Consider the following 15514-nt stretch of genomic DNA (forward strand, 5'->3'; position numbering starts at 1 on the left):
GCTTGAAAACAAACAAACAAAAACAAAAAAATAAACGTTTTCCCCTCCTTTTGAGCTTTGCTTTATTTCTCCTGATACCAAACAGTTTTCCCCCAACAATTAACTTTCAACAACTAGCTAATGTAAGTAAAAACTTACAACAACAAAAGAAAATAGGTCAGTCAGAGATGGGCTACTTGCAGCCCAAAACTTTTTTCTTGTCTTTTTCGGTTGGTTTATATTTTCATGGTTTCCTTCCTACTGCAGTTGGACCCCTGAATATGTGGTTCGGGACCCATGAACTCACTGATTTGTGTATTTTTTTTTTGTGTTAGGGGTGAAGTGTGCGGACCTACCCTGTATGTAAGCAGGGGGAGAACAACGCTATTGTTACTTGAGATTTTGACCTGATAACAGCGATGTACAATATACACCTCTAACAAATGCCAAGTTCTCTGCATTTAAGATAAACAAAATATCTCCTTCACTCTTACTCGTACTGCAGTTGAAGTAGTGTGTGCGAAGATCAATTGTGCAACATTGTTGGACTTACACTGTAGAAAAATAATTTAAAAAGGTGATTATGGCATAAAAATATTTTCTGTCTTCTATTTCAGGTATTAGTGCTGAGGGAACTGGCTGTGAGTGCGCCAACCTTCTTCTTTCAGCAAGTGCAGCCCTTCTTTGACAACATCTTCTACGCCGTTTGGGACCCCAAGCAGGCCATCCGAGAGGGTGCTGTGTCTGCACTGCGGGCCTCTCTCATCCTCACCACACAGAGGGAGACAAAAGAAATGCAGAAACCACAGTGGTACAAAGTATGGCCCTCCGTCGTATCCACTCAAAGCACCCTTTAATGCAAATGTTGTCAAGTTATTGATTTATTTTATGTGACAGCAAACATTTGACGAGGCAGAGAAGGGCTTCGATGAAACCTTGGCGAAGGAGAAAGGCATGAATCGGGATGACAGGTTCCACGGTGCTCTTCTCATCTTGAATGAGCTGGTTCGCATCAGCAGCATGGAAGGAGAGGTGAGGCATTCACTCAGTAAGTTTACTCACAGTTTAGTGAATGCAGTGAAGATGCATAAAAATACTTTTGTTCCATGGCTTTATTGTAATTCGATTTTAGCAAACGTATGTACATGTACTGAGCGCAATTGTCCATGTAATTGTCCATCAGCGCATGCGTGAGGAAATGGAGGAGATCACGCAGCAGCAGCTAGTGCACGATAAGTACTGCAAGGAGCTCATGGGCTTTGGAACAAAGCCCCGCCACATCACTCCTTTCACCAGTTTTCAGTCGGTGCAGCCACAACAGTCCAACGCTCTCCTAGGCCTGCTAGGATACAGCTCGCCGCAGGGCTTCCTCAGCTTTGGAGCTACACCGGCGCCCGCTAAGAGCTCACTGGTGGAGAGCAGATACTGCCGTGAGCTGATGGAAGAGCGTTTTGATCAGGTGAGGATTAATCGGCCGCCGATATTGCCCTTCAAACACAATTGGGCCAAATGGCCGATTATTTCCCCCAAAGAGTTATAAACCTTATCGAAGAGACCCAAAGTTTTCCACAATGTGAAAGTACCCCGAATGCACCATTTTGCTCGCATATAATGATTAGCAACTACCAAGTGTGCAGCGAGCGTATGTTATTATGGTTATTCTGTTGTCCGCTGAGTGAATTAAGCGTTAAGCATTATGACGTTTTGCTGACATCATTGCGTGATTGGATCTGGCGAGTGTTTTATTCTGAAAAGTAACCAGAAGTTTTTTTATTTTGAAACTGCGTCTGTCTTCCTGTCCCGGTCGATGTATTCTGCTGTGCTAGTTTGCCGTTTGACGGATGTGTCGTCAGGTGTCCTTGTTGATGGGTGTCAGCGTGAATTTCCGAAAGCCATCCATTGTTTTGTTTAAAATTTGAATTGCAATCACATTTTGCTTTCTTGTCAACCTTGAAGGACTTGAATACGGAGTATCAATTGCTTTGGGATGAGGTCTTAAAGTTTTTATGTTTTGATATGTGAGAATGTACATAGTGGCTGGTAGAACTGTTTCATCTTTCTTTTTAAAATTTTTAATACAATTTTTTGTTTCCCTTCTAGATGTTATCTCCCATTGAGAGTTTGTAAATTGTTTTTGTGAAATACATTTAAAAAAAGCGTGAATTTCCAAACGCGCCCCCTTATGTCTGCCAAAAGCATTCACTAGCTCCTGGCTCACACGACTCCAGTTCCTCTCTTCTACTTAACACAGTAATAAAAATTGTGGTCAACACACATAATGACAAATGCTATTGCAATACATTGTCATTAGTGGCCTGTGGTACGGCCTGCTAGCGGTTAGCTAAATAAATAAAATACATCAAGTAATATATCGGAACAATTTTTAAGCATCTAGTAAACTACTTTATGTACAATGAACCCAATTATTTATTGGGTTGTATGGACATCATGAATGTACACTCATGTTGGTTGTGTAAGTAATTGGATATTAGGACATAAGGGAAAATGTCAATACTGTTAAAATAGCCAAAGCCTTTCACAGTTGTATGGATTCTCTGGGCGCTGTTGTTAATAAGGACAATCTTTTCATTTTTGGTGGAAACTGTTGGCATTGCCACATAAATTGTTAATATAATCCGTCTTTGTGTGTTTTCCCCCAGGTGTGTCGATGGGTGCTAAAATACAGAACCAGTAAGAATCCCCTCATTCAGATGACCACACTAAATCTGCTGCCACGACTTGGTGCCTTTCAGCCGCATACTTTTACTGGTGGGTCGAATTCTTATTTAAATTTGACAATGCTTCCTGACTCTGATCGAGGTAGGACGCATTTTAGTGCGCCGCGAGTTCACTCCCGTGGCGCCAGCTGAAAACAATAACTCCATTGTTATTTTTCAACAAGCCTAGTGGGAAAAGAGCAGACAAAACGTCTTAAAGTCTTCTATTCAAAAATTGGAGAGTACCATATCCAAAATGAGTAAGCAGATGCTGGAATTGATCCAAAACCAAAACCAAGACCTTCTGAAGGAAATCCAACAGCTGCGGATTGAGAATCAGGAACAAGTGAAGGCGATAAAAGACACAGATCGGCGCATTGCAGACTTGGAGAAACTGGCAAAAGAGCTTGATCAAAATGCACGCACCAATGATCTCATCATCACAAGCTGTGGCCTGAAGAAGTGAGGAGGATTCTGATCTGAATCCTGACAACGAAACTGTTAAACAACAGGTGATTGCCAAACTGCAAGAATTGGGAATAACAGTGGAATCGCAGCACATTCAACAGTACTACCCGCTTCCATCTGGAGGGAGCAAACCACCAATGGTCCTCATGAAGCTCACCGACAGGAAGAGCAAGATTGCACTCCTTAAACAGGGGCCTCCCCTCAAAGGTTTTCTTTCTTTTTTTTTTTTTAATGAAAACCTGATCAAAAAGAATGCTGAAATAGCAAGAAAGGCACATCAACTGAAGAAAGCTGGAAAAATTGTGGGGACCTGGACCGCAAACTGCAAGATCCTCATCAAAACACAAGATAATGAAAACCAGGGTAATCAAAAGCGTGGAAGTCCTGGTGGCTTGTGAAAATTAAACATGGCCCAATCAACTGATTCCATACTCTCATCACATCGGAATCTGGATGATCAATTTGAGTATTGTTTTTTCGATGAAAGTAGTAAGGAAGAATTCGCAAATAACAATTTTTTTGTATCTATTGGTCCTGACCTGGCAAAAAATATCCCCACAGCTCAGTTTGATAACACTCAAGTATGGAACTTACACTCAATGTTTCTGGAACCAGTCAAGGACACTGAGATAAGACACCTGGTTGCAAAATGCGCAGCCAAATCTACCACTGACTAAATTCATTGATATGAAACTAATCAAGCTTAAAATAAGCGAAATTCTACAGCCCCTAACTCACATATGCAACATCTCATTTATTACTGGGATGTTCCCAAATGAGATGAACATTGCTAAAGTTGTCCCCATTTATAAAGGGGGAGATTCATACGAATTTGGCAATTACAGACCCATTTCAATATTACCACAAATGTCAAAAATCTTGGAAAAACCTTTTAATGATAGGCCTGATAAATTTATAACAAAGCACAAAATAAAATATAAAATATTGAAAAGAGCTTTTGTTTGTTGGTTTGTTTTGTTACATGCCCCAACTTGTGTAAACATGATATTGTGATTAATATTGCGTTTGTGGAGTAAGAATTAATAAAATTAATCCATCAGTTTTCATCCATCAAAGGGTGCAGACATTTTGACATTTGACTGCAACTTGCTGTCGACAGAAATTGACGTCATAGAGCACTCTCCCCACATTACCAGCATCACAGCTCATCTGTTTTCTGGGTTTTGTCACATGAAATTCGCAATACGAGCCGAGGGCTCTTAAACATCAATTTCAGTTGACAGCAGGTGGGAAACACTGTTTAGGTTAAGCTAAATTCTAAATTGTCCACAGGTATTTGTGTGATATTGTATGTACTTGGCTGACAATAAGTTCAGGGTGTACCCCACCTCTTGCCCAAAGTCTGCTTGGGTGCTGTCTTGAGGAGGAAAGGTGCCAAAAGAAAATGTTTTCCAACACTCGGCCTAACTTTTTTTCAAATTATTTTTCTTTGTCGGACCAATAACCCTGTTGATTGACTTCAAGTTGCAACCTAATGTTCAGTGTTTTCCACACCATGTCAATACTTGAGTGGGCCACCCAAGTAAATAGGCCATCACCCAAGTAGATTTCAAGAAAATTTAATAAAAATACACATAAAAAAAAAGTGTCGCGAGCAGATATACTGCATATAAAATTTGTCCCCCCACACCCCCACCCCGCCAATGGAGTCCCCCCACCAGAGTCCACTCACGCCAAGTAGATTTTAAATCTGTGGGAAACACTGAATGTTGCTTCACTGGTTTGTCATGGCTTGTTCATATTTCAGCCAACACACAGATTTACTAATATAATATTTACATGTGGATAAGCTCCTCCAGGGTGCCTTTCCTCACAGGGTTTTTCTGTGCCCCACCATGTTGTGATTTGTGTTTGTGTATTTGAGCATGGGGATGCTGGGGGAGGGTTGGGCTATGTTTTTATTGTACTATGAATTTTTAAATTGAGTTGTGTTTTAATGTATGAAAAGTGCTATATAAATAAAGTTTGATTGATTGATTGATGTGCATTACAGACCAATACCTGTCAGACACAATGGGCTACCTACTGGGCAGCCTCAAGAAGGAGAAGGAGCGAACAGCAGCCTTCCAGGCTCTGGGCTTATTGGTGGTGGCAGTCCGAGCTGAAATACAGCCGTATCTTTCCAAGATTCTGGAGATTATAAAGGCGGCTCTACCACCAAAGGACTTCGCTCACAAGTTAGTACAGGGGTCTACAGTGAGCACTGTAATCTAACATATGACCTCTTGAGGTTACAAAAGTTGTGCAATGAAATAGTTTTTGGTTTTGCAGCCGTGTAAAACTGTTATCATTTGATCGTTTTATATTCATGGCCTTTGTCCTGCAAATAATTACTGTAATTATGACTTTACTACTGCGTCAGCGTAGGTTAGTGATAGTTTACAGTACAGTCTGACTTCAGTGTCAACTTCGTAAACCAGCACTTTTTCTGGTTGTTGTGTCGTACAATTGCAAGACATCACATCACTCTCTCTGCTCATCCCTCACCATCGGCTGGTTGGGCACTCCTATTTTTAAGCAATTTAAAATATAAATATATTTGAATAATTGTACATTTCATCATGTTGGGTGGCTTATATAAGTTATTTCTCTTTCCCATATTTCATATGCAGGAGGCAGAAGTCCATACAGGTGGACGCCACTGTGTTCACATGTATCAGCATGCTTTCCAGGGCTATGGGTCCCACCATCCAACCAGACATCAAGGAGCTGTTGGAGCCAATGCTTGCTGTGGGCCTCAGGTATCATACATACTGCAAGCAATATGCTATACAACATATACCTGCATGTGTCCTGGGTGCTTGAAATGGTTGCGTTTTTGAGGTATGAAATGTGAAAGAATATTTAGCTTTGAAGTACTTGGGGGAGGGGGGGGGGACAGTTTTTTTATCTAGTATAAATGCTCTCAAGGATATTGTAGCTTTTTTCACAATGGCCATAAAAAAAAGAAGCTGTGGCTATGATATTCTTCAACACGATAACGTCAATGTATTTTCTATTTGTCCAGTCCTGCACTGACAGCGGTGCTGTACGATCTGAGCCGTCAGATCCCACAGCTGAAAAAGGACATACAGGATGGGCTTCTGAAGATGCTCTCGCTGGTTTTGATGCACAAGCCGTTACGTCACCCAGGCATGCCCAAAGGCTTGGCTCACCAGCTCGCATCGCCAAGCCTTACCAACATCCCAGAGGCCAGTGATGTTGGCAGCATCACATTGGCGCTGCGCACTCTGGGAAGCTTTGAGTTTGAAGGTAAGAGTCTTGACATTGACACAGTTAAGAATGTTGGTGTATTTCCTACCTATTGAAGACTGCAATCTTAAAAGTTTTAGGTGGTCCATGAAAGTTGAGTTATTGCAATTGGAAAATTATACTGTACATCTTGGTAAACATCACTTTCAAATCTCGATATATAAAGTGCATGCTATGAATGGAATAAATTTGTTTTTATTGTCAAAATTCGACACACAACTGATGCTAGTATGCACATAGGAGCGATGTATTGTTTCAGATAAACACATTTTGACTACACATGAGCCATAATGAGGGATACAATGGCCACAGTTTGGAAGTCAGACAGGTTTAGGCATTTTACACACCGAATGTGTATGTGTGTATTCGCACACATGTATTTCTCGTGGTAGTTAGCAGAAGTGTGTGTCATGATCTTGAAAACGTGCGATACCGATGATATCAAAATTAATGTCTAAGTCACTGCTTTGCTTCATACATTTCTTCTCACAAAAAATAGTTTTTCCCCATTTTCTGGGGGAAATTGATGCATTTGGTGAACAAAAGAGGTTTATTTAGATAAATAAACCTTTCACTGTGATCTTTTATCAGGACACTCCCTCACTCAGTTTGTGCGACACTGTGCTGACCACTTCTTAAACAGTGAGCACAAGGAGATCCGAATGGAGGCAGCTCGCACTTGCTCTCGTCTCCTCACCCCTTCCATACACCCCATCAGCGGCCATGTTGTGAGCCAGACGGCTGTGCAGGTTGTTGCAGATGTGCTGAGTAAACTTCTCGTGGTTGGCATCACAGACCCAGGTAACTTCGGACAGACTTCCACTAAGGATGACCATCCACTCTAACATTTGTCCCCATCCTTCTTCAGATCCAGACATACGGTATTGTGTGCTGGCGTCTCTGGACGAGCGATTTGATGCCCATCTTGCCCAGGCAGAGAACCTGCAGGCTCTCTTTGTGGCCCTGAATGATGAAGTGTTTGAGATCAGAGAACTGGCTATATGCACAATCGGACGTCTCAGCAGCATGAACCCGGCTTTCGTCATGCCCTTCTTACGCAAGATGCTCATTCAGGTTGTAGACGTTGATGAGAAAAATTGTGCGAATGCTGAGAGATTGGCACTCAATTAAAGAAAAGTGATTCTTTAATGTTCTACCGTTCAGTGTTACATACACTTTACATCAATCCTATAAATACTCTGAAATGTCATGCATATCAACCTTATGATGTTCATTATCAGTTGTGTCATGCCTATTAAGTACCTTTAGAGGGCAGTAAATACAAATATATCAAATGGCCATTTGTGTACCGTATCTTTAGTTCAAGAAAGTCTTAACCCACAGTAGCAGAGTGCAAAATTATCTTCTTATAACAATATGTATTATATATGTACTGTAATATGTAAAAAAATGAAATTGGTACAATCCTGTTAAAAATGTACAGGATATGCGTATAAGCATATTCATCTACCGGTATATAACTTGTTACTCCAGTCAAGGTCCTGAAATGTAAACCTTCTCCTAGGACAAATTCTCAATAATAAAAACATTTCACACATAAAAAAAAATAAAATACAATCTTACACAAGCACAGGATTCTTTACAGTGATGTTTACCGATTTAAAAAAACAAAGATAGCATTTTTGTTGATGATTTTGTGTTGCAGATTTTAACCGAACTGGAGCACAGCGGTGTTGGCCGTAACAAAGAGCAGAGTGCACGTATGCTCGGGCATCTGGTGTCTAACGCCCCTCGCCTCATACGTCCCTACATGGAACCTATTCTCAAGGTACAACTGTGCTAATTTGCCATTGTGAAGGTGCATATGGCTATACATTTAAGCAGAGTTCTGAAACAGCAAATTTCTATAATACATTCTCTTTGTCACTAAAAATCCCTTCTGCTTTCTTCAGGCTCTAATCCTCAAATTGAAAGACCCAGACCCTAATCCTGGAGTGGTTATCAGTGTACTAGCCACCATTGGCGAATTGGCTCAGGTAAGGGTTGAGGCACTCTGTCCAAGTCATTAACAATTCTTCTAAGTAGGCAGCAGAAGGAACCAACTGGAACCAAATCAAACTGGGAAAAAAAGCATAACCATAATAGCATTTTCACTTACCTGCTGTACAAAATAAGATAAGAAAAAGTTGAGTATATGTACTTACTATCATTTTGAAAGACAAAGGTTTATTTTTCGAAGTCAGTGCTGGAGAATACATAAACAATACGTTGCACATGCTTTATGTAATGTGTCTTAGGCAAACAAGCATACCGTAAGACTGATTTGTCACAAGCAAGGAAGTGTCAATTGAGGAAAATGTGTGCAGCGCAATTAGCAAGAATGAATCTTTAAAATTAATTTGAGAGGACAATATTAAGAAAGAAATGTGATTTATGCTATGTGTTCTCTTGTATAGGTGAGCGGTCTGGAGATGAGGAAGTGGATGGATGAGCTTTTTCCTATTATCATGGACATGTTGCAGGACTCGTCCTCATTAGCCAAACGACAGGTATGTAAATTTATTAAAGTACTGTTTTTATGTTTCTCTTTAAAAAGCACGGAACAGCAACATTTTTTCCTGTAAAAAAAATTATGAAAAAAAACAAACAGTTTTATGTTGAAACTAAAACAGTGTTTGAATGAGTATTTATAGAACTTAAAGCTAAACTAATTGAACAATAGTGAACCACTGGAAATGAGTCAAAATCTGTTCCATGAGGCAGTTCTACTGCATTTCAAATTAAGTTTTTCCTCAGAGAATGAAATGTAATTAGCCATTTCTACTGTTAGTACTGGTAACATTTGAAGTAACATTTTAGCATAGTTAATTGTCAATTAAATGCAGGAAGTTGTTGTACAAGTAACTTTTAATGCAGTGTAAATGACAAATTAGCATTGAGTGGGAAATAAAATGCCAAATGCCATTTTTATTTCAGTACATTTATTTCTGGTTCTGACCTTCCACCAGGTGGCGTTGTGGACTTTGGGCCAACAGGTGGCCAGCACAGGCTATGTAGTGGAGCCCTACCGGAAATACCCTTCCCTTCTAGAGGTGCTGCTCAACTTCCTGAAGACCGAACAGAATCAGGGCATCAGGAGAGAGGTATGCACATTGATGCCTCTGTCCTCTTGTGTTTCTCACGCTTTGCTTAGTAGCACATGCTTGCTTCAGGAATTCATTGACTTGTAATGTGGCCTTGCTGCTCACATATGCGTAACAAATTAGGACTTGCATATTTTGATTTCAACCATTGAGTCATCATCACATGAATACAAGCACTCCAAGTTGCATCCCTACTTTTCCATTGAGACTTGAAACTCTTGTGCAATGATGTAATTGGTTATTGTTTGTTTTTGCTACCTGTTACGCAATGAGAGACTCAGGGAAGGTGAGTCATTATTGGCAGTGTACAAGAGTACAGCATCCACACAAATTGCTCATTTAAAATTATTGTCATTTTATATTTTAGAGGAGTAATATACTTTTAGTATTTCTTTAGCTGTTGTATTGTTCTTTAAACTGTCTTGTGTTTACCAGAATTCTATATTCTTAATACATACAAATAATAGTATTAAAGAAAACAAGGAAAAACTACCACCACAGCATACACCACTTAAACAGTAGTTTCTAGCATGCTGTTTTTATAGATGTACAGTAACCAATATTTTATGTTTACTGTAGCCTGCTTCATTCGTGGTAAAGAGTTTATTATTTGCCAACAAAGCTTTATTTTCATATTTTTTTGCTAGCCTTTACGATAGTTTTGTTATGAGTGAAGCTTTAAAAATATTTGGTGAATGTAATTTTACCAACATTATCAATGTTTAGCCAGTAGCTACTATTTTTATATAAGTTTTATCTGGGTCTGACCTGTTTATCGCATTTAGCTGCAATTAGTTTAAATTTTGTTAAATTTCATTAGGTTAGCGTATTTTTTTGTGGGTCAATTCAGATTTTTTTGTCCATATTCGACATGTGTGAACAGTACAGTTCAGACACGGGCCTCTTTCATATGTGGATATAAATCAGATATGTATTTGATATGTTTGCAGTATAAATACTGCTCCGTACACGTTCAACCTATACGTCATCAAAAGCCCAATAATATATGCACGTTAGTGTTACTTTTATGTTTGATTTTGATTTAATCCCACATGAAACGTAAAGTGGACGTTTGCAGTGATTGTAGCAATTAATCCATACAGATGGTTCATTTGTTACACGCGACGATGACATGATGTCATCTTTAGTAAACATCTCCATGAAATGAGGAGATCAAAGAGCATTGTCTTATTTCTCCCAAAATATGTCTACCTCCTCCAACTTTGCCTCTCCGTCATTCCGAAATGAGTCACTGCATGCAGGACCATACTATGCCACCTTTTTTTTGTCGTTCGTTGTGTTTCTTGCGTAGATGTATCATTTCTAGGACGCGTTCCATTCACATTACAATGCGGGTTTCATTTTGATTGAGTGACCGAAAAATCTAAATTGGGCATCATGACCTGCATTGTGAATGTAGCTAAAAAAAGGTGAAGTTACCATTCAGACCCTAGATTTCCAGTTACAAGGGAATAAATGCTGAAAACATTGGAGGTGCCCGTAATCCTTGATAGCATCGGCTAGAGTCTGTGCTCCGTGATTGTTCATGGGTATTGTCTGTTTTAAGAAAATAATCATTAATAATTGCAGATTTCCACCACTTAAGAGATGACTTACTGTCAACCCTTCCTAGGCCATCCGCGTTCTAGGTCTGCTTGGAGCTCTGGATCCGTACAAGCACAAGGTGAACATTGGCATGATTGACCAGTCACGAGACGCCTCTGCAGTCAGCCTCTCTGAGTCTAAGTCCAGTCAGGATTCAGGTATGCCTATAAACACCGTGACTAACCTCTGCGTAGGCAGCACTTTTTATTGTGCTCTGAATATTGATTAGTTAAACATATATTTTTTTTTCTTAAAAAGAACGAACTAGTCTAAAAGCTGCCTTATTACCTGATCCGTACTGGAAATGTGCAATGTCTGCCAGATTTTAATACGCATGCTGACCATTGGACATTTGTAGCCATAATAGATTGTGTTTGGATATACATTTGAAAATATATATTTCAATGAGGCATGGAGGATACAGTGCATTTGAAATTGCAAACCTGCTGTGGATGGCTAAATGCATTATGAACACTTTAAAAGCAGACTGTGACGGGACATTGAACATTTAAGAAATGTGTGTAAAAGCAGTTTAATCCACAATGCCATTAAATATGTAAAATACATTTTTTTGTAGGGATTGGAAAGCCATTTAATAAATCAAATAAAACATTTGAAAGGGATTCAGATTGACTTTATCAGCCCCTTTTGTATTTTGGGTTGACAAAATGTCAGTTAAAAGATGGTGAGAGCATCTGAACTTTTTGGCCATTCCCTTTCAAAATGGTTCTTTAGTTTTGACTGAGTGATCGAACATTACAAGCGCATGGTCATTGTTGAAAGATGTCGTGTTGTTCATTCAACCTGTGTATTTACAAGACACCGCACGTGTCCATTTGAGTATAGACAAACTTGGGAAGAGTAAAAAGAGCTTCTGGTTTGTGGTGCTTTAGTTTGACTAGATTTACCAGCTGGCATTTACCATTGACACGTATGAAGAACAGAGTAATTGATACCTTTGCATGCTAATCACCGGATTCGAGCATGCATTTGACCTCCTAAAGACGAGACTGAAGGAATAATCCCCTAGAAACACACAATAACTAAAAAAGGCTGTGTAAAGGTCTGGAAAAATATTTCAAATTAAGAATGCAACAGTCTGGTAAAATCAATTTCCGACTTTTGCTCTTGAATAATGAAAAAATTCTTGGCAAATAAATTAATGCAGTTATTGCAAGCAAAAAGGTTATGCGACTAAATATTAAATGTTATTCACTTGAAGTTAATTTGATGATGTCTGTTTCAATACTTTTGCTCGCAAATTAGTGGGTTCACATCTACATGTAAATGCAATGAAATAAACGCTGGAATGCTAAACTTTTCTTTTCATATTTTGCTCTGAAACTCAAATTTCATCAGTATACTGTACACCAAAAAGGAATTGACCTTACCATTCCAATACTTTTGGAGGGGACTTCATATATTGTACTGTATATAGGTTTACTTTCTTGCTGTCAGCTCAAACTGACAGCTTTACACATATGACAAAACATATAAGCATATAAATTGCAAACTGCCCCTATACAATTAGAATTATGTTTTTATGCTTATTGTGGAAGGGTGAAAATTGGAATAAACCACTGTCGCAATTTTAGTCTAATAGAGCTATCACTGTTCATTTTTGACAGACTTTTAAGGCTTTAAATCTACAAAAATACATACATTTGATGGATCTATAGTTAGATAAATAGATAAATGGGATATATTTTGACACTGAATCTACATGTAACCATGCATATATTGTAGAAAACCTCCGTCTGCACCCCAGCTTGTTTCTTGACTTACAATACAATATGGTGATATTCTTACCAGATTGGTCTTAAACTGAATGGAGTCCGGCCAGACCTGAAGGATCAGGTTTAATGTGTTGGCAGATTTATTAGGGTCATTTTGTGGAGTGTGGGTTTTTAGGGCACCGTTTTTGCTTATCACATTTTTCATTGGTTCTGCCCATCTCTGTGATTCTTTTTTTGCTATTGCTATGACTCAAAGTTGCTAAATAATTTCCGTCAGTTCTGTTACTTCATTTAATTGCACTGATAACTTATTTTAGAACTAAATAAACAGACCATTATCTGTCTTCTGCAGACAAGTTGTTGGTTTGAATAATAAAAGTCACAAGAGCAACATTTTTCTCTGTTTTCTGCAGGCCTATTTGACAGTCTGTTATGTCTACAGTCTTGAGTCTTCAGAGAGATGAGCTGTATTGCAGAAGCTCAATGAGACCCTGAATATCAGACGTCGAGTGTCTAGTATCAAATGTCTGTCTACTTATTTACATTTAAATGGACACATTAACACTACAAGCATCACCTGTGTAATAAAACATGCACAAACCTACTTAGAATGACAAAGGGTTGAATACTCAACCAACAGCTGTCATTTGAACTTCGAGATTACAGTGTGTCAAGCTAATAACTTATTACAAAGGGACAATTATTGTATGTTATTGAATAACAAGCACTCCAGTATGCGCACCCGCAAAAATTGCCCTCGTACTCGCATATTTTTTCGCTCCCTCAATTTACTGGTATCAGTGCTCAAAAATTGAAATATTTCTGTATCCACAAAGTAATTTGAGGGATTAGGATTTCTTGTGTTCAGACACTAGGGGTGGGAAAAATACTGATTCATTATTGCATTGCAATACTTCGCGAATTTAATCGAATTGCTTCCTTCATATACAAGGATCTTTGACCGTATTGTGTTATGAAAAAAATAGCTAGTTAATAAGGTGGTACACACCTTCTAAGTGCTAACCAAGGTACACAATACCAACACAAAAACATGTCAGAAGTCTTATTTGTGTGTTTTTACTTCTTACTGAATTGATATCAAAACATTTTAATCAATATTGAATCGAATCAAATCAAATCGCAACTTGAATAGTCAAAATAGGATGGTAACCTATAGAATCCAATCGTGAGATTTTTAACAATGCCCATCCCTATCAGACACACATTTTTGGAGTAAAGAAAATGTATATTACCTTGCTAACCGTTTCGGCTGTCAACAGTCGAGCCTTTTTCAGAGCTGTCGCCACTTTGTGTGATGAATTTTGTTCCACTTTATGATTGTGCCCTAATTAGTTTGGATTCTTCACAACAACAAAAAATCTAATTAATGTAATATATTTGTTTTGAAGCCTAAAATGTGGCAAAAGGTCAACATTTAAAAGTGGATAATATTTTTGCAAGGCTTGTGTGTAATACTCCAGCTAAATTTAGGATCTACATATTTTTTTATAACCAAAATAACTGCATGTTATTCTCAAAATTACTGTACTGTATTTGGCAAAATAAGAACTACTTGCTCTTATTAAGAACTGCAACGCGTTGTGTTAATATACAGTAGTCTTACCTCTGCAATTGCTGTACAACTCGTATGGAAATGGCATTGTAGAGACTCAACACGTGACAAAGCCTTGTGTGTCTGCAGGGAGCCATTATAACCATACAGTATATCCCCATATGATTAGGCATTACCTCATGAAGCTCATAGTCGGAGAAAAACGTAACTATGTTTGCTTTGGCAGACACATACTCTACCACGTTGGTTTTTGAAGATGAGAAACCCACAGGATATAGTCACTCATGATCAAGCATTATAGCTACTTGCTACAAGGAAAATTCTTTGAGTTTGGATGTAGTGCTGATTCATGGTTATGCTTATGTTCATGCATTAAACCTCACCCACTATGTTGGAGCCAAAGCCTTACAGTTAAGGTCCTTAAAAACTCATTCACTGCCAGCCATTTTAGAAAAAAAAAACTTCCAATACCCACACAATATTATGTTCTATAATTATATATGAACCTATTATGCCAAATGACAGAATAGACTCTCTCCTTTCTGCCTTGTCCCCGTACTTTTTTATAATTGACAGTAGAAAAATGTATACTTGTCAAAAGCAGTGGATGTCCTCTATAAGTATTGAGTATACACAACCACTAAGGTGCAGGCATTAGTCACCATCCAGTGCACTCCACTACTATGCAGATTACAAAGGACAACTACTAAACAACTTAAAAAACATGAATCACGCCATGTATGAATCTGCAGGGTTTTTCCTGGCTCAAATTGAGGCAGAGGTGGTTTCATCCTGACTATGATGGGTGACTACCGATCGGTAGTGATGGGAAAATGAAGCTTCATGAAGCACTTGTGATATTTTTTGACTCCCCTAGATGGTGCTCTTGGTTTAAATATAAAGGCTAGTACAAAGGAAATTTATTACATTTCCACTGTATCTTTCAACCAAGAGTGGCATCTAGAGGTGTCAAAAAATATTACAAGTGCTTCATGAAGCTTCATTTTCCCATCACTACCGATCGGTGCCAATGCAATACGATGACGATACAATTACCGG

General features: G+C 38.7%; 1 protein-coding gene and 1 pseudogene across 1 annotated transcript in view; both read left to right on the top strand.

Moving 5' to 3' along the window:
- The window catches only part of mtor (mechanistic target of rapamycin kinase), an 85173-nt gene that overhangs the window by 3139 nt on the left and 66520 nt on the right, over window positions 1-15514 (top strand). Inside the window, exons 5-18 of the mRNA XM_086067932.1 lie at window positions 597-797; window positions 877-1011; window positions 1163-1438; window positions 2640-2748; window positions 5179-5362; window positions 5798-5926; window positions 6193-6437; window positions 7029-7238; window positions 7306-7511; window positions 8104-8226; window positions 8351-8434; window positions 8855-8947; window positions 9407-9541; window positions 11175-11304. Coding sequence (XP_085924058.1) covers window positions 597-797; window positions 877-1011; window positions 1163-1438; window positions 2640-2748; window positions 5179-5362; window positions 5798-5926; window positions 6193-6437; window positions 7029-7238; window positions 7306-7511; window positions 8104-8226; window positions 8351-8434; window positions 8855-8947; window positions 9407-9541; window positions 11175-11304 — 2260 coding nt within the window. The remainder of the gene's footprint in view (window positions 1-596; window positions 798-876; window positions 1012-1162; window positions 1439-2639; window positions 2749-5178; window positions 5363-5797; window positions 5927-6192; window positions 6438-7028; window positions 7239-7305; window positions 7512-8103; window positions 8227-8350; window positions 8435-8854; window positions 8948-9406; window positions 9542-11174; window positions 11305-15514) is intronic.
- Window positions 2778-4118, top strand: LOC147179348 (uncharacterized; annotated as a pseudogene).

This window comes from Leptonotus elevatus, chromosome 2, assembly GCF_054856555.1.
Source record: "Leptonotus elevatus isolate MCC_2025b chromosome 2, RoL_Lele_1.0, whole genome shotgun sequence".
In the NCBI taxonomy this organism is placed as follows: domain Eukaryota; kingdom Metazoa; phylum Chordata; class Actinopteri; order Syngnathiformes; family Syngnathidae; genus Leptonotus; species Leptonotus elevatus.